Here is a 19806-nt window from a genome sequence, read left to right on the forward strand (position 1 = left end):
CCCGCAGGAGCCGGTCCGTGCTGGGCCTGGCCCTCCGTGACAGCGGGGCCAGGGCGCTCCCAGGCCCGCGGGCCGGGCGCCTTTGGCCGGGGGCAGCGGGCGCCCCGCTGCCAGCACCGGCCGGCGACTCCTCGCCGCCCTGCCTCCATGTCGGGCGCGCATAAAGAACCATGTCATGCTTCAGCGGGGAAGGGAGGGCCGGGCGGGACTGGAGCGCTCTCTGCTCTCCTATTTTCATAGAAACCGATCTGTGTACCTAGAAAATAACAGGAAGGGAAAGCGCGGGGGGAGGCGCGGGCGGGGTGGGGGGGGATAAGAAGATCCTGTTTTCGGTCGCTGCCCGAGGAGTAATTCGTCGGAGACGGCTCCATATTCCCGGGGCCGCGGCGGCTGCGGCGGGGATGGAGCGGGCGGCGCGGGCGGCGTAGCCCAGCGCGCACGGGGGGGCCGCGGGCAGCGCCGCGCCCGCCGCCGCCGCGGGGCGAGGGCTCCCCGGCCGCCCCCGCCCGGCCAGCCCGCTCCCTGGTACCGGGGGCTGCTGGGGTTGTGTCCAAGGCCTCCCCCTCCCCCGCGTACACACTCACACACACAGACACACGCACACACACTCACACTCACACACACACCCCATCTCCTCCTGCCGCCGCCGCCGCCGGAGAGATCGGGGATCGCCCGCGGCCCGGCCCCGCTCCCGGCTGCGCCCCGTGCCCGGGCGCATCGCACCCCGCGGGGGCTCGCCCGGCTGCCCCCGGGGCGGCGTGCGCGGGGCGGGGGGACACACGGCGGCTCCCACGGCGGCTCCCGATGGCTCGTCCGCGGCCCCGAGAATACAAGGCTGGAGACCTGGTGTTCGCCAAAATGAAGGGGTACCCGCACTGGCCGGCCCGGGTGAGTACCGCGGCGGGGGCGACCGGCCCCGCGCCGCCGCCCCCCTCGCCCCGCGGCCGGGCAGGCAGCGGCCGGGCCGCGGCCAGGAGCCGCCGGAGGCCCCGGCTCCGGCCCCGCCGGACGGGGGGCCGCGGTGCGAGCCCACCCCGCTATTATTGTGCATCTTTTCTTTGATCTGTAGATTTCTCCCCGGCCCCCCGGGAGGAGGAGGAGGTGGAGGAGGAGGAGGAGGAGGAAGGGGGAGGGAGGGGGGCGAGCGCGGGCTGTACCTGGGTTGTTATCGCGGGGAGGAGGCTTGGGGAGCCGGCAGCCCTGCCTGCATGAAAACGATGCTGTTTATTATGCGCCCTCCCTCGCCCCGGCCCCCGGCTCCCCCGGGAGGCAGAGGGGCCCCGCCGCCCCCCGCGGCCCGGGGCAGGGTCAGGCAGGGCAGGGCAGCGCGGCCCCGGGACAGCGCTGCGGGCCGGGCCCGGCACCTGCGGGGAAGGGGCACGGCCGGGGCAGGGACAGTGTGCAGGGGGCGAGGCCCGGGCCAGGCTGGGGGTGTCCCCAGGGCGGCGGGCTCGGGGAGGTTGGGTGAGGTTAATCGGGGTCTGGCTCTGTGGCAGCCCCCCAGCCCTGGTGCCATCCCACTGCACCCCGGATTTTTGGGTTTCCAGCACCTCCCGCCACACCTTGCCCTTTACTGGGTTGACTTCCTTTCATAGGCCTTTGTCATTTTTTGTTTTACACCGCCTTGATACAACTGAGGTGCAAAGGCACCGTGGTCATTTGACGGTCAGACAAACGCTGATTGTGCTTGAACATCCATTTCTGGTGCTGCTACAATAACGCAGGGCAGAGCTTTCCCTGGGGGGTCTGGTACTGGCACACTGGCATGGCCTGTCCCTTCCCTCCTCTTTGGCCACTGTTGTGTAAACTCACCGAGTAACACGTGTTGTGGGAACTCTTGGCAGGCATCAACCAGTGAGTCTGTATTTACTTGTCTTCCCGGCCTTGCTGGGATGATTGGGAGTGCTTCATGCCATCATTCACTAGTCAAGGAAACTTGCAGTTCTTTGTGGACTGTAAAGAACATGAAGACAGTGAAGAGTTGTATGTAACCTGCAGGGAAACATGCATGAGCAGGGCAGATAGAGATGGACTGACATTTAGCACTACCCTTGGCAAGACAGCCCTGGAAAAGGATGGGTGTAAGTGCTGGAAAGGTGTCCTGAGCAGAACTAGGAAGCAGAAGAAGTGTTGAACAGCAGACACTGTACAAGGAGGGAAGGCCAACACAGCAGTCTTAAGCAAAGGTTGGTGAAAAAAAATAGCGACAGGGTTCTAAATATCCAGAAGCCTGGTAATGAGGTGGTGCATGCAATTATTTTGGCAGAGCAGGCTAAAATTAGCATGCAAAAGGCTGAACATAATCAACAACGGGTTGTGGTTTTGTAATTCTATCATTATACAGGTTGGTGGATATACTACCTAAAAAATGGCAATTTATGTCAGCAGAACAGCATGAGCCACTGAAAATTGACTTCTTTCTTACCTCTGTCATGGTTTAATTTACTGTGAAAATTTTAATGTGAACAGTTGAGACCATTACCACGTTGAAGCATGTTAATCCCTTTCCTTTTTGAGCTTTTGTAAAAGTCCCATTTGTTTACTCAGAAGCAGAACAGGGCCTTTTGTTTTAATGGCATTTTCTTTCCTTTCAAAAAATCATTATATTCTATGCAGCTGGTCATAGCTTTTGACTGGGTTACTAAACAGTTACCTGAATGGCAATAATATCCAACAAAGTACATCTTGACTAGGAAAAAATAGGTGTGCAGTTCACATAACTCACTTCCTTTGTGCAGACTAACAGGATGTAAAGTTCAAGTGAAGACAAAGCGGTCTCTAGTGTTAACATGACTTAGCAAGTAGAGGTAGAACCTGTAGAGAGCCCAGAGTCTACCATCAGGTAGGAAGAGAGCTGGAAAGGAGAGGGGAGCACTAGTACTGGGTGTTAGTTCAGCAGAGGGTGCACAGAATGTGCTCCTGTAACTTGTGATGCTGTTATGTACAACTTCATGGTAGATCAGGCTGATGTCTGCTTGAACTTTGTTAGTTACTGTTCATGCCATCTTTGCTAGGACTTTTCTTCATCTTGGCTGGCAAGTTTTGCCTGATGCACACTTTCTTCAATGAAGGAAAAACCTAGTGAGAACATTAGTCTTTATTTTGCTTCTCAGAAAACATAACGGCATACAAATAAGGAGAAAAGAAATATTTGAGTTGAGAATGCAACTCAGATACTTCTGATTAACTGAATGCCTTTTATCCAGAGGATTCGCTTGCTTCCCAGTCCTTGAGTGGTTGCTAGCTACTTCTCTATTCATTATGCAATTAGTGTGTTTGATCTTTGTATTCTCATAAAACCTTATATATTTCATGCTTATATGGTGGCTTTAGTAATACGAGTAACAATACATTTAAATGTCAGTGTTACTGCCCCTACCAAGTGGTGTTTGGCATCAATGAGACCTTTGGCATGAATTTCCTGTCTAGGGACAAACTTCTTAAACTGTGTTTAATAAACCTGCGAAGTGTTAGAGCAGGACAGAAGTGACCTGCCTGCCCTTTAATGAAACACACAGACATAACTGACCTGGCTCAGAGTCAGCTGTGTATTTTTGTGCACCTGGGTAGTGTCAAGCAGAGGAGGTTCCTCAGATCCCAGCGGCTCCAGCAGCACGATGCAGACGTGTCCCCAGCTCAGTGACTCCTGCCTCTCACAGGGACAGTGCCTATGGGCTCAGCCAGCTCCACGTGCCACAGACCAGCACAGGCAGCCCTCTCCATCCCTGTGTTAGCTCCCCTCTCTTTGGAGCTGTGTTGATCCAGTGATCAGTGAGAACAACCCTGACAAACCTGACTTCCAGCCCTGTGAGTAAAGAGAGAAAAACATGCAGAAAGTGGCAAAGTAGTGATGAAACGCCAGGGCACCGTTGGAAAATTGTCTTACAACTGATGGAGTGCTCTAGCAGCCCAACTGCATTTAACGTTTCTTTGTGGATTGGTCTAGAATTCATTTGAGAGTTTGCCACACTTGGCCAAAACAATAATGCCCAGGTACCTGATGGTGACAGAGGTCACTTAGGTCTTATTACCTGGAAGAGCTACCTTGCATTTTGGTACCACATTTTGTTGTGCAAAGCCAAAATTTCCTTTAGCTTGACTGAAAGACAACAAATAGATTCAGAATTGAAGTTTAATAATAATGGTAAAGGAAATTCAGTTTGGTTTAACTTGGTTTTTATGTTTGTCTGTGATGTCTGTTGCCTTCAGATGCTCATCAAAAATGCAGAATAAATACAAACTGGCCAGGTCATCAATCTAACAAATAAGCAATTTGTATCCAGAGAGCATGCAAAAATAGAGGGAAGATGCCATTGTGATTAAAATGAAGAAAATAAGAATTTAATTTGTTGTACATTCAATGAATGGTCTTTGGCTTTGAAGCACTAAATCCCCCTGTGTCTTACTTACTTGTTTGTAGAAGACAGTTAACAACTCTTGCCACTTTAAAATGGTGTTGTGGAGACAAAATCCCTAATGTTTATGAGTTTCTTTGATACTGCTGTGATAGGAGCTGTATTAGCACACATAGACAGAAAAATCTCTTTCTTCAGATACCCTAGTTTATCTAGGATAAATGTCCTGGTTTATTGAGAAATTGCCCCTTGAATAGTCACTCACATGAGATAAAAGGGAAAAACTAGTGGTAGATTCAGAAAGATCAATAATGGTGTTTGTTTTATGAGTGACCCTGAAGAAACAATAGGCACTCAGTTGCTGAAATTAGCTGATGATTTAAAAATAGGAAGGAAGCTGTTAATGCAACTGTAGAGAGCAGAGAAGAAGTCTGGAATGACCTCAATAAAATAAGAACATGCCCAAATAAATGGCTGATGCCATTATTGAACAGAAGTTTAGGATTGTGCAGCTGGAGAGACAAGAACTGTGTTTGGATAATCAGCAGGAGTTTGTGTAGGGATGGCAACATTTATTTGGGATAATACAAGAGACCTAAGGCAATGTATTTTAAGGTAAAACACATGGATGTTTAAAGCTGTTTAGAACATGTTGTGCTGGGAGGAGAACACAGCCTTCAAAGTGTTGGTGTCACACCATTATGAAGGTGTATTTACTATCTTGTCTGGGAGAAGTTCTTATTTGCTGGACTCCTGTTTGTCTTGTCCACTTCCTTTATTGCTACCCTGAATTAACACGTACTTTAACTCCAAATTTGCTACTTAGCTGACTATATTCCTATGAATGCCACTGTTAAAAAACATCTGCCAATAGCAATGGCAGAATGGGATTTGAGGCACTTCAATGTATTAGTTGCAAATGGATGTGAAATTTTCAGTATATTGCTTAGAGTAATACATAGTAAATGCTGTCGTTTTAATGGGAACTAGTGTCAGAGGCAGCTGAGCCATCATAACATAGTGATTACATGGTAGTTTTTAGCTCAGTATTTTCAGTGGTGTTGACTGTGTCCCCCCTCCAACAAGGCATGAAAGTAAGGCACCTGAAAGTATGAACTAAAATAATTCAAGGGAAGGGTTTAAAGGTAAGATTCTGCCTAAAGATTTTGTTAGATGACAGCCTAGAAAGGCTCATAACACTATGGTATTGTAATGTAATATGTTGTTAGACATTTTTTTAAAAAAATACTACTACAGAGTAGTAGAAGATATTCAGTATCAGTAAAAAAAAATTCAAAAATATATTCTGGACATCCCTATGCATACATTTTAGTAAATTAGCCTCTGTCATTTACTTCAGCGAAGCCAGGGGGTTGATTTTGGTGCAGCTGTAGGTGTAGGACCAAGGCTTGTGTTCTGACATCATTTTATAAAGTCCAAGGTACAGAAACAACTTTAGTCTGTTATAATGGCCAGTATGACAGCTTGCAAATATCGAACTCTCCAACACATCACAGAAGAAAGGTTCTGTGTTTTAAGTGTTTGATATTTAAAACAGACCATTTGTTTTTGTATTAATATAAGAATAAGGGAAGGTGGGTTTTTCCCTGGCAGGGTTTATCTTTTTTGGCAAAGAATGACAGACAAAAATCAGATTAGATCCAGAAAACTTCAAAGGGTCCATCGAAATAGACAACAGATCTCGCTGTGTGTTTTTCTGCCAAAACTTGGTCTGCAGTCTTTTGAGCTTTTCTGCTTGGCCATTTGGGACCTGTCCAGTCCTTCACCATATGCTTTTCTCCTTTCCCCCTTTTGGTTGCTCTGGTTTATGACCTCACTTTTGCCATGTTAAATATGAGTCCCCTGTGACTTCTCCTTTACCAGCTCAGGGCTTCTTCAGCCTCTCTCCCTCTTTAATTATGTACCTCACTCGTACATCAGTCCCCGGAGATGTGCAGGCAGTTTTTCCTGGCGGGTCTCTGTTTGTTCCTTTCCAACATGAGACATGATTTGCTGATCACTGCAAAGGTCTGGCTGATCTAGGAACTGATGGTGAGGTCGTGGCTTCTTCAGGTAACACTTCCATGAATTCTGCTCTGGGGCATGGGAAAAGAGCACATTTAAGGCAATAAATCCTTTATGGAATTGTTTGCACTTTCTAATTCTTCTGCACAACATTGACACATGTTGCTTAAACTTAAAGCATTTAAACTTATTTGCAGATACCTGGTCATAGCCTAGAGTAGGGACGAATGCATTTTCAGTGACTTAATCTGTTCATTGAGTACTGATTCCTTCATTTCCTAAAACAAAAATAACAAGGAGAGAAGTATTCTCCTACTGTTTGGAAAGTAGGGAACTTAAGTAGATGATGATTTTTTTCTGTCCAGCTGCAATCAGTTTTAAGTGTGAATTAAAAAAAATCATCTGAGGATTACAGCATAAAATGTCATCATTTTATACATAAGGTTGAACCATAGCTTACAGTAAAACCTTTGCTCATGTTTGGCAGATGAATCATTTTGGGGCCAAGATGTTCCATGTTTGTTGTTAGCACCGCAGGGGTATATGAGGAAACATCTTTAAAATTCAGTTCTTTAAATCTCTCTATTGGATTTTTTCCTCTTTAATTAGTTTAAATAATTAGCCCCAAATGTGCAAGTCTGATCTTTTTGTGTAGATGACAATAGATGAATACATTTTGTCCTGCAGTGTCACAATTTTAAGTCCAAATGAAGCTAACACAGAATACAGTTCTCAGAAGTTTTGAGGCAATAAGCAATTAAAGTTTTTCATACCCATATTCTATAGACTTTTGTTAGATACTTTTCCTTGTTACTTTGAAGCCACTGAATAATTTTCATCAACTGATCTCATGGAAATCATTGGATATGTATTTTGGATGAAGGAATAGTGCCCCTTTCGGTGAAATCTGCAGCCCATCAAGTCAATCAGTATGTTGCTACTACAGGAAGATAGGAGAAATATTAGTTTCCCCTCATTAATTGCAGATCTCTTTTTTTATTGGGTAAAGAACCTTTTAGGACCCTCAACTAGAATAAACTTTTTTGTAGACAGCAAAATGAAGACAGAGTTTCCAGGCTTAACTCTTCATTTCCTGATTTTCCTGTCATAATAACACATTAACAAGTCTTCCTGCATTTAGGGTAATAAAAATCTTCTGAGCAAGTGATTGCTGACAGTGAGTATATACAATTGTCATTTGAGGACAGATGAAAGGACTTCGTGGTAATGTTGGAGAAGTGATAACAGTGGGGAGAGGTTGGACATTTTAACTGTTCCAAATGATGGTGCCTGGGCAGTAAAAACCTTTCCCCTGTGTACTTGAGAGGCATAAGGGAGAATGAGGCTGCCTGAGGCCTCTCAGTAATACTGCAATTTGAGTGATAAATATAGCAACAAACACTGGGAAGGAGTCTGTGTGGAGCAGGCAGGAAGAGGTTGTGGAGATGGCTTTTTAAAGGTGTTGGGAGCTAGCTGAACATCAGCACTGTGCTGATTTTTAGGTACCTTGGTACTTTTCAAGGCTGTGCCATCCATCTCTGATCCCTACCTGCCGTGGATGTGCCCGTGTGTGTGCACAGGTACACGTGTTCCCCTGGAAAAGGGCAGAGGCTCAAAACACAGGAGCAGCACGTGGGCAGGGCATCAGCAGAGGCAGCACCAACAGGCAGGAGTTTGGCTGAAGCACAGTGGAGCAATGAGAAGGAACCATTATTTGAAAGATTCCAAGAAATATTTGGCAAACAAGACAGTATCATGAGGTAAAGCTTTTAAAACTTAAAGAAGGAAACAGATCCTTGCTTCCTCCTCTTGGGAAGGTCTCTGCAGTACTGGCTCTGCACATCTGAGATTGTTTCATTCATTTGTGAAGCAGCCAGTTCTAAACCTGATCCTGAAATTGGATATAAACTGCAGATTCATTTCGTTTTCCTTTCTTCTACTCAGACTGTTTGACATGACAGGCTTGATAACACTTTTGCCTGAAGGGTATGTGAGACCTGGCTGGGGGGATTGGTTTTGTTTGTTTGTTTGTGGCTTTTGGTTCTAGAAAACAAAAGGAAGGTAAGAAATTTGAGTTAATATTGCACATCTTAACAAAACAATGAACTTTCCATGTTATGAAGTAGTTCCTATTGCCCCAGTCTGAAGTACCCCATCCTTCAAGTGGTATCAGGTCAACCCAAATATTATCCTTGGCATCAGTGTTTCTCCAAAAAGACTGTAATGTCCTTGAATTTCAGAAGGATTTTATCTCTTCCTCCTGGCTCTTTGTAAAGCTCTGCTGAAATCTGAAAATGCCTTCAGAGTCAACATAAAGGGAGGACATGACATACTCTGCTCTGGGCCACAGAGAGCCCGACATCAGAAAGGACAGGTGTCCATAGACTTTGGTCTCTGCCTTAGAAAAGTACATTTAAATCTCTTTCAGCTTTCCATCAGCAGATTCAAAGGTTAATTAGCATACATCTGTAGCCCTGACAATGCAAACTGGAAACAACTGTTTATTTTGCCTTGCAGCAATGTGTCAAAAACCTAGAGAGAGGATGTTTGCCAGCTCTGGTTTGGCTGCTTGAGTAGAAGACATCATATAACAAAAGAGGAAAAACAGGGCAAGGAATATCATTCACCAAAGAATTTCCTTAAGACCATCAGTTAACAAAACATCCTACATGCAGCAGAGTAAGTAGGGCCAGGGAGGAAGGAAAAAATTCCAGGCTGTGGGGACCTTACAGATGTCACTGTGGTGTCACTGGTGTCAGCTTTTAAAGTCAGGAACTTCATCCTCCTTGGGCTTGGAAGGCACCTACCTATGAAGCCACTTAAAATACAAAGAGTAAAACTACACCAAAAGCAATGAGTAAAAGAAACTTTAAGTCTGGGAGAGCTCAAGATACAATTGCACAATAATGCAAACCATTTCTGGGAACCAATCCCATACCAGACTGGATTACTGAATGTACTAAATACAAGTACGTATTGAAACTTAATAATAACACAAGGAGTGACCTTACAGAGATGTGTAGCATCAGTCTGGAGATGCAATCCAGGTGGGAGAAGCAGGAAAGTGCAAAGAGAGGAGCAAAAGCTATGGTTGCAAAGAGCAATTCTGGGGTTGCTGTTATTTCCTTGATATTCTGATATGTTTTGCATACAAAGTCACTGGAAACAAGCAACTCTTTTTTGCTGGTTTTTCTTCAGCTTCACAAAACTTATATTTTACAGCATTCACACCTCCATAAAGGGTTAATGTCAACCCTTTCTTTTAATTCTTGGAGGACAGTGTATCCTCCTCATCTGGAATCTCTTCCACGTGTAGAAAACAAGAATACAAGTCTCCATTCCTGCCTGTTACCCTGGTCTCTAACCCATTGTTTGGTTACTAGGAGGCAATTCCTGCAGCTCCTCTTCCACTCCATCCTCTGGGAGATGTTTGGATGTAGGACACTTAGAGTTCACCTTTCCTGTGGCACTGTGGGCATCTTCTGTGGGATGGCAGCAAGGGACGGAGGTGCCATGGAGCAGTGTTTGGACTCACGTGTGCTGTGGCTTGTCTGTCCTGACACAGCAGCATGGGGTGATGCCAGAAAGCAGAGCACTGTGCCTCCAAAGGGGATTTGTAGCCTTCCTTCTCTTGACTTTTGCTTTCCTCCTTCCTGCCTCTGCTTGTGCAGAGACCACCCAGGCACGATGGCTGAGGGGGACCCCCAAAGCCAGCAGAGATGGAGGGCTGTGTCTGGCACCCCATAAGAAAGCAGAGCTGTCCGTGTATGGCCTCCTTCCTCTCTTGGGATAGAATTGGTCACTGAACACTAAATCAGTCCCACCAGCCCCACTAATTGCTTTTGGTGTGTTCATTGCCCTAAGTAGTTGTGTATTTTTCCTGGGTTTCATTTAACACGTTCCCAGGGTGTCCATGCATGTCCTGCACAAGGCTGGATCATTCTCCAGGTGCAGTTGCCCCCTGTGGGGCTCTGCCCACGCTGGCAGGATGTGTATTTGTATTTGGGATTGCTGCAGACTGCCATGACCTTTGCAGCACACTGGTTATTCAAATGTAACTTGTGGTCCACTATTGGCTTCCTGTAGTATTGCTGCTTCCAGCTTTCTCTTTCTGACATTGCCAATCCTTTTTCCCAGCTGTGTTGTGTTTTTCCTTCTGCAGACTGAATTTCAGTTTCCGTGCAGTTTGTGTTTCTCACAGAGCCAGGACTGTGAGTCAGTTGTCACTGGGATTACAATCACCGGCTGTGGGGAATTGACTGCACATTTCTGCATGCACACCTACAAGCCTGAGACTACCTTTGAATATCTGCAAAGGTTCCCAACTTTTGCTGTCCCAAATGCCACTTCCAGAACATGGAAAAAGGTGCTGAGGGAGGCAGATCCTGGCAAGAATTACACCTAAGCAAGGCATCTCGGGCCAGGCACTGTGTCCTACTGTAGTGGCATGTTTTGTCATCTTCTTCTTAAACTAATTAGTTGCTTGTTGGTTTTCAGCCCAGATGTCATAGTTTCCATCTGAGCCAGTGTAAATTTATATTTCTGTAAGGATTTATTCAGACTCTATTATCTGGAATCCAATTAAGTAGCGTTCATTCAGGATTAATCACATGTGGAAGTGTTTGCAGAACTGAGGTTCCTGTGTTCTTAGCAGCATCCTATTACTGCTGTATTTCATTATCCCCCAGTAGGAAAGGGCTGGGGAGTTTCATGTGTTAGTTGCCCTGCACAGATCCACTGCCTGGCTGTCCTGAGTGTTATGGAATAGCAGAAGGAAGATGATACCTTATCCCAGTAGTTTGCTCTCTAAAGACCACGTCCCAAAGGCAGAGAATGAGTTTGACTACATAAAGATTCCTTGATTTCAATAAAACTGCTTACATGTGTGCTGCCATGCCTGTAGAAACATAAAGGAGGGCCACAGCCTAAGGGAGAAGGCAGACGTTCATCTTAAAAAAGAAAAAATAAAATCTGACATTCCTTACTGCAGTGCCTCTCCAGATACCAGGACTTTTGAAAGATATTAGTGGTGCAGCAAACTCAAAAGATAATTCTTTTCATATGGTGTCTGGATCAGGTGACTTGCATATGTGCACATTTTCAGGTACCTCTTTTGCTGCTTTTTATCAGAAGTTCTTTTTCAAAATCTTCCTCTTGTGCAAATTTTATTTTCCTTTCTCATGGTCAGTATTTCTATCATAGCTTGTAGAAGAAGGTAGCATAAAGCTATTAAGCCTCATGGTTAGAATTTTAATGTCTGCAAAGTAGTAAGTTTGTCCTAACTGATAATATTTTATTTTCTTTGCATTTATTTGTGTGACTCTGCTTTGGAGCTTTTTAATGTCTGTAAGGTAATGGGTCAGTTTTGTGAACAGATTTTTTGAATTGGTGCTTCTGGTAAAATGACAACTCCTTGCTAAAGATGAAATCAGATTAGAGAAGACACATTTGTCAGATGAGGCTCTTCAGCATTAAAATGCTGTGAATGTTTGCTCCTTATCTTTTAGAAGATGCTTTATGCCATCATCTCCTGCCTTACAAATGAATGGATTCACCTGTGTATATAATTGCCGTGTTATTGTGCTGGATGGGATCTGATCATACAAAGACAATGGCTTTGTTTATGCTGCCAAACTGTATGCCCAGCTGTGCCTGCTGGATCAAGCCTGTAGCTGTTAACTTTCTAGAAGACCATAATAATAAAGATTTTAGTGGCAATATGTTCAGAAGAAATGCCAGCTTCTTTAGCAGATGTGGGAGCAAGGGGAATAATTTTTTAATGAGAAGTTTAGACTTTTTCTGAAACATTTGCTGCTAGATGATGGTGTTAGTTTGCTTGTTTGTCAAATGCCAGCCAGGCAGTGACCTGCTATAATGACAGAGGTGTCAGGGTTGGAACCAAGGCAGATTTATTGAAAATGATGCCATCCTGAATGCTGCATGTGAGGCTGAATTGGGGATCTTGACAGGTAAAAGCAGTGTGAGTAAAACGCTGTGTTTGTGGAGCGTGGTTAAACACATCATGTGTCATCACCATTGCATCAGAGAGTAAAGGCAAGTGACAGAATTAAAATTTTCAGTACTGACAGAAAGGCTTTTGGCTGGATTTTCTTGATTTGTATGAGGTCTGTATAAACACCCAGTCTGGATCCCAGTATAAATCTGTATGTGCAGTGTTCCCTCATGTCCTTCCTAGTTCCAGATATGTGTATCACTAACCAAGTCCTCTTTTATTTGTAATTGCCTTTTCCATTTATTTGCACAGTTAGAATAATATCCTGTTTCTTTATAGCTGCTTTATAAAACAAAATAGCAACCTGATTTAAAACGTGCCTAGTGTGGATACCATCCCTGATTCATAGGTTTTAAAAATTTAATATTAATGTATGTGGGAAATAGTTCGTACAGTTCCACACGTGTAATTTGTTCCTTGACAGCCTGGATCCTTAAAATTAATCTTCTGGTTATCTCTCCAAGTCTGGGAGAGAAATGAGCAACAGTGATGGCCAGAAGATATAGAGAGGGAAAATTAGAAAAGATCAGAGGAAGAAAGTGGGTTCTGTAGTAAACTTGGTGACATAACTGCAGTTGAGTTACTGGGTTTTGTAGGAAACTTGTGTTCATGGCAACACCATGTTCTGAGAGGTTCTTTGAGAGCAGCACAAAACACTGACACATAATTCATGTGTCTTTCAGCTTAGCATATTGGATAGAAACAACGGATATTAAAAAGTAACTCTTCATCCTACACAAATATAAACATATAGGCAATTTCAAGCCCATGATTAATCCATGTGAATTAAGAGAGTACTCATGAGCTTAAAACTCATATTTAGTGGTTTTGATGTGAAATATATTCTTTATAATGATGGGCTGCCACCCTAGCAAATCTGATCACTGCCATATTGATGTTTTCATCTTGTCTCTGACATTAATGACACATTTCTAAAAATACATCTTTTTGTCTTTCATGTTTTCATTCTTTCATTTGAGGGTTTTTTTTCCTAACATGGTTTAGTAATTAGGATTTAAGTTCATAGGTCTACAGTACATAATGGAATGCTTTGTATATTTTAATACAGTTTTATTCCTGTAAGCTGCTGCTTGAGTTTGGGGGGCTGGGTTTGAGGAAAATGTTGATTTTAATAAATAAGGTTGTTATTCTTTTAGGGACTATCTAAGTAAATTTCAGCAAAATTATACTTAGAGTCAAAATGAAATGAAAACTCTCGTTCTGAGATTTTGGAAGCAGAAAAATGGGCAGGTGGGGAGGGGTATGACTTGACTTGAAAAAACTTGTTTCCGAGTCTCTTTAGGCAGGAGGATTAAAATTCCTGAGAGTTTAACCTAGACTGGGGGGCTTTGCAAAGAAAGCATTTGACTCCTTAATGGCAGCTCCTGGAAATAGGAGCAGAGACTGAAAGCAAACCCAGTAAAAACACCAAAGCTGGGTCCAAGTGCTGCACAGAGACCACTGTGACTCCATGAACCTTTTATCATTCCATGGCTTTAGCACCCCAGTCAACACAGGCAAAAGTTCCATCTCAGCAATATAGTTTGGGGGTTTAATGGCTTGTTTTGTGCCATAGAGGGTGGCTGAGGCTGGGGGAGTAATGGAAACAATTACAGACAGTTGTTAGGTTTAGAGTGACCAGGGGCTTTCTGAGCCCTCCTGCAGGTACCAGTTTGCAGATTGGCAGCAGAGTAGACAGAAAAACCTGCCTGTGCAAAATTACTGCAAATGACTCCATTTCCTCGCCTTGCAATTAGATTTCATTGCTCCTCACTCCCCCAGCTTGCGCACACGCTGTTGTGTCTTACGTGGCACTTGCATCACAGCAAAACAACTGCCCTGTGTGTCCGGGAGATCAGAGCATCCACAGCCCCAAAACACAGACTGAGGCCTCTCGCAGTCCACCCTGAGCACCGTGGGTGCTGAGCTTTGGTGCTGTGAGCGTGGCTGGGTCAGCCCCAGGCCGTGCAGCCCCTGCTGCAGCCCCAGTGCCTGCAGAGGATGCGCTGGTGGCTGCGGCGCTGCGTGCGCAGCTCAGCCAGCGCGGGCTGCCTGTGCCTGCCAGGGCACATCGTGGGCCCAGGAAACAAAGCCTCATCTCTGAAGGAGTGCTGCCATCCTGCAGATAGATGTTCTGCTGTGAACACATTAAGACCACGAGTCTTTATGTTCTGTGGGTCCACAGAGAGCAGCATAATGAAGACAGATGCATGCTTGGCTGTGTCTCCGTTCCCTCTGGAGGACTGGCAGGACGCTCGTGGTCTCATCTCTGCTGCTGCACCTGAACCTCAGAGGGTGGCAGGATGCTAAAAATCCTCTGTGTTTTCAAGGAACCGAGGTTTTGTGTTGTTTTCCCAGGTAACACTAAGCATTTTCTGTATGCAGGCACTTTTCAGTGGCCAGGAGTGTTTCAGGCCCTGATGTTTTACCCCTAAGCAGCAACTGAGGGTGAGAAAACAGCTCACGGAGGAGACAAAACGAGGGGTTTCTGTACTCAGAAACCCAGATAATAGTGAAATCTCCAGAGTCAAGCTTCAATCCCCCCTAGCAGGAGCCAGGGGCTGCAGTATGTGAAGGAGGCTGTTCCTTTCTTTGTCTCTGGTGTGTGTGTGTCCCATCACCAGATGGAGAGTTGTTCATGTTGATCATATTTCCTTAGCCACAAGTTGTAGTGTCATTGGGGTTTTGTGTATTTTTTGGGGAAGCTGGACCAAATACTGCACAGGGATGTTCTGTATTCTTCAGCCTGGAAATGTTGTGTAAATCCAATTTTTTCAACTGACTTTTTGGGGTAGAAAATGATACTGGAAAAGAAATGGTAAATTAAGCCAGCCAAGTCTAGGAGAACACAGTCTTCTGGAAATTTGCTTACCTTTTGGCTTTACGTGTGCTGATAGGAGTTTAAGGTCTAGCAACACTTCTTTTAATAAAAGCTTGGACAGTGGAATATGGAACTTTGGGTGGAACAAATGAGCCGAAAGTATAAATTCAGTTGTGTGTATTTGACCAAACGTCAACGCTCTAGGCCTGCTGCATCTAATTCAAAGTGTTTTGATCAAGTTAACTGGCAAATAAATCCTACCTCATGGATATAACATTCTTCCTTAAAACTAAACAAAATCAATGAAGTAGTAACATTCTAGTGTAAATACTGAGAAGCAAAAAAATATTCCTCAGTCTAAAAATTTTTTATACCATCCATGCTCTTCTTTGAGCAGATGAGATCTGAAGGAGGCAGGGTTTATCTGAACACCTTGGGGAGGAAAGTTATAGCACTTTTCATGTCTCTTTGGTTTTTAAGAAGAGAGCAGGAGGACTGAAATGCAGTGTTTGTGAATGTCCAGTCCCTGAAATTTCTCACTCATTGATGTCTTGACTGGTTAATTAATTTTTATTTGCTGTATGTCTTCTAAACACGTTTTTATGTGTACATTTCTGGAACACTTGTGTATTTCAAGACAAAAATATTTGTGGTAAGATAGTAAACTAGTATAACCAATTTTTGTCATCAGAAACTACTTTCATGAGGTGTGGGCTCACTCTGGTTTGCTTTGGTGGATGTACATTGCAAACAATATTTTGATGTCTGAGGAATAATTCAGATGAAGGAGAACCAAGCCCTCACTGTGCTTAAAGGGAAGAAAAGTAAATGTTATATACCTCAGAGCTGACAATATTTGTTTAAAATAAACAAGATTTCCCCACCTATACACAAGCAAAAAGTAATTTAGTGAGCCATGAAACTTAAGAAGTTTATTTTTCTCTGGCTTGCCTTTGTGTAGACTTCCCAGTGCCTGATGTTTTGATTCAGCCTGCGTTGCAAGCTGTCTCTCAGCATATGGACTGCTTGTCTGCCCATCTTCTGTTGGACAGCCTATTTATCACAAAACATGGGGAAACTTAATATCTCTCTGGCCTTTCTCCTTTTGTCTGGTTTGGCAAAATTGCCTGATGTGTCCCTGAGTTATTGCAGGTAAGAGTCAGACTGAAAACAGTGTGATCACATCCTTTTCTTTCCTTAGGGAAGAGATGAGGAAAAAAAAAGAATCCTAGTGGTAGCACCATTGCTTCATTCACAGTAGCAGGGAAACACTTCATTTGGAGAAAACAGAGCATTTCTGCTGCAGCCTTACTTTGGGGTGCGCTCACTGGGGGGATTACAGTTTGGTAACCTGAAATGCAGCTCTGACAGAGCTGGAAGTGTGCATCACTGGGAATTCCTCTCATTTTAGCAGTGGACTTCAAGTGCTTTGTAAAGAGAACAGTCCCACAGTGCCCATTCATAAAAGTGAGGCCAAAGGAGGTGCAGTGATTCCTGTGGCCAAGGTCATCCCAGGGGGCAGTGGCAGAGAGAGGATTTGTCTTTGTATCCCCTGAGTCTCCTCCTCTGGCAGTCTTCTGTCCACCAACCCCAAAAGTGCAGAGAGGACTTGAATCACATGAACAGATCAGTTATCTACAAAGTCATGCATATAGATACCAGTCATGCAGAACTAAGCTCTGGCCCCATTTTCATATTGGAGATTAAAGCAGCTCTGCAGAAAGTGTATTTCAACTTTCTGTCTTAAAAATATGCTGCTAATTAGGGATGTAAAGGGGCTGAACTCAGCTACAAGACTGCTGATCTTTCCTAGTGAGACATTGCTGCCAGCATTGTTTGGACTCCAACTAACCCTTCATTGTCTTCTATCTCGTTGAGGTCCTGAGCATGCACAGAAAAAAAAGGAGGATTGATGTCTTTATATTGTCATTTCTGGCTGTCTGCAGGATACCCTTCAGCCATTTTCAGCAGTGCTCAAAAGTATGCTCTGCTGGTTTTAATCTTGTTTTGCTTTCTGTTTTTGCTGGTGGCACTCTTCCATGCCCTGAGACTTTTTTAATTTTTACTTTTGTAGCTGTGCAATTCCACCTTAATAAGTTGGATTCTGCTTCTAGTCTCACCCTTCACAGGGTTATCTTTTTTAATGGGTGAAAAAGTGCATATGCCAGCATTTCACACTACGAGTTCAGGTATGTGATGTACATTGGGGAGCAGTGCTCAGCTTCAAATACCAGTCCTGATACATGAGAGAAAAAGTCAGCAGTCTCCAATCAGCTTTAGTTGGATTGCTCTTCAATTTAAGCACTATGGAATTTGAGTCACAGTTTTTAGCTTGAAGCAGGTTGGATTTTTTTAGAATTATTTTTTTTTACATTTTAGGATCCTCTGGGGGTAAAAAAAATTAATATTTTACATCTTACAGAACAGTATTTTAAATAATGGTTTAGAAAAGATACTGCTATACTGCTGACTCCCAGTAGCATTAGCTATTAAAAAGCATAATAAATCCATTGGAATAAAAATGTTGTAGCAAAGCAAAATATCCTATTTTAATAATGGATTTTGAAGAGTATTGCTTTTATCCATCTACAGTTCTGCTAATAAGCTAACTGCAAAAGATCAAGCTGCTTGCATGTGTTGGGCAATAATAAGCAACTTGAACCACTTTCCAGCAAATATTATAGGCCTCTGCTGTGCAGTGCAGGGATTTCAGTGGGAGATAAGGGATCTCGGCAGTGGTTCTGTCTCTTTTGCCAATCAAAGGCATTTACACTATGTCAAAACAATCAGTGCTTACTGCTCTGCAGTTTCAATTCCCTCTTTTTGCAAAATAAATGGACTTGTGGTTTTGGTACCCACATCCCTTCATGCTGATGTAAATTTATCTTTTCTGTAAATGGGGACCTGATAGATATTTTTGCATAATACCTCTTTTTTTTTTCATTTTTTTTCTTTTTTTTTTTTTTTTTTTTTGGGGGGGGGGTGGGCGGTGTAAAATTGTGTTGGAAAGCAATAGGGACAGAGTCTGGTCGAAAGCCACCCTGACAGCCTGGAATGCCTGCACTGAACAGCAGCTTCTCCACAGCACAGAGGTTTTGTGATGCCGTCAGACACGACACCTGCTGCCCCTGCAGCTGGCGGGAGATGTCTCCGGGATGCCCTTCCTCCCCGGCGGGCAGGGCAGCCCTTCCTCTGCAGCAGCACCAGCCTGGCCGAGGACAAAGCGCGCCGCTCGCGGTGCCTCGCAGCCATGGTTCCCGCTCTGCAGGGAATGCAGAGCTCTGCAGAGCACCCGGGAGGGGCTGCAGCTCCTCCGCCTGCCGGGAACACGCCGCGTTATCCCACGGGCAGCCTCGGGGAGGGTTGGTGCTTGCGGGAGCCGCTGCTGCTGTCCTTGTGCTGGGCTCCGCAGCGCCAGCCCAGCCCTCCCCGCCAGCGCCTCGCTCCCCGGGTCCCCGAGCTGGTGGAGCCGGGGAGGGAGCGCTGCAGAGAGGGACGAGCGCTGCCAAACCCGCCCTGTGACCGCCAGCCACAGCGAAACACTCCCCGAGAAGTCAGCGACTGCTCGGCACCACCGAGAGAGCAAAATACTTGGGCTGCACACACATCCTCACCAGTGAGCTGCAGTGGCAGGATCCTGACAGAAATCCTGACGGGTTTCTGCCCTCCACGTTGGTAGCCACTGGCAACACGGTTTGATAAAGCCCCGCTCTGGCTGAAGAGCACCGAGCTGAATTTTCTGTTCAGTGTTCTTGACCCTAGAAGTCCGGCATTTGTTTACTGGAAAAAACCTCGCAGTTAACATCATTAAAGCTCTGCTGCTCGGTTGGCAAAGAAATGCTGGGCAGCGCAGCTCTGCTGAGGTTGTGCATAAAGAAAGCAATTGTTATTCATTAAGCAGATGACAGCAACGGGAGCTGAGGGGATAAAACTCGAAATCTGAAACCACCTCCTTTAATTTTAGCCATAATTGAAGCGGCTGCCCGTGGTGTTGCTGATACAGGGATCAGATTTGCACGCCATGCGCCGCTCACGCTGATTTCTGTGGCAGGAGCTGCAGCCCGCCCTGGTGCAGGCAGGGATGGAGCTCCTGCCTGATTGCGGGTTAGAGCGGGTACTTGAGAATCTGTTTGTTTCCATCCAGGAGCAAAACACAGGCGCAGTCTGGCTCTCTGATAGACAGATGCTTTAGTCATTAGCGAGGTTTCTGTGACTACAACACTGTGTTCTAGTATGGGTGCTCTTCCCTCTTTTGTTCCTGGTTCAAGGCAGTGATGCTTTTTTCCCTCTTGTGCTCATGCGCTCACTCTCTTCCTCTCCCTCCCTCTCTCTCTGTCTTTGATCTTGCTGATATAGGGGAAAGTATCGGATCCAAATCTGCAGCATATTTAACCAAAACATCCTGTAGAATGGGAATAAATTGCGACTGAGTGCAGCAGCAGGAGATTGCAGTATGGTTGCTTGTACTGCTTGCTTTCTGCTACAACAAAACAGCAGCAATCGCCATGGAGTGCCGGGGTTGTTCTGCAGCTAAATGAGCACGTAGGGACTCCACATTCACAGAGGGCTAAGGTGGCTTCACTGGGTATGGG

At 45.1% G+C, this 19806-nt stretch overlaps 1 protein-coding gene across 1 annotated transcript in view; it reads left to right on the forward strand.

Annotated features, from left to right (window-relative positions):
• Positions 1-344: 344 nt before the first annotated feature.
• The window catches only part of HDGFL3 (HDGF like 3), a 37135-nt gene continuing 17673 nt past the window's right edge, over positions 345-19806 (forward strand). Inside the window, exon 1 of the mRNA XM_063412101.1 lies at positions 345-888. Coding sequence (XP_063268171.1) covers positions 805-888 — 84 coding nt within the window. The 5' untranslated portion in view covers positions 345-804. The remainder of the gene's footprint in view (positions 889-19806) is intronic.

Source organism: Prinia subflava, chromosome 15 (assembly GCF_021018805.1).
Source record: "Prinia subflava isolate CZ2003 ecotype Zambia chromosome 15, Cam_Psub_1.2, whole genome shotgun sequence".
NCBI lineage: Eukaryota > Metazoa > Chordata > Aves > Passeriformes > Cisticolidae > Prinia > Prinia subflava.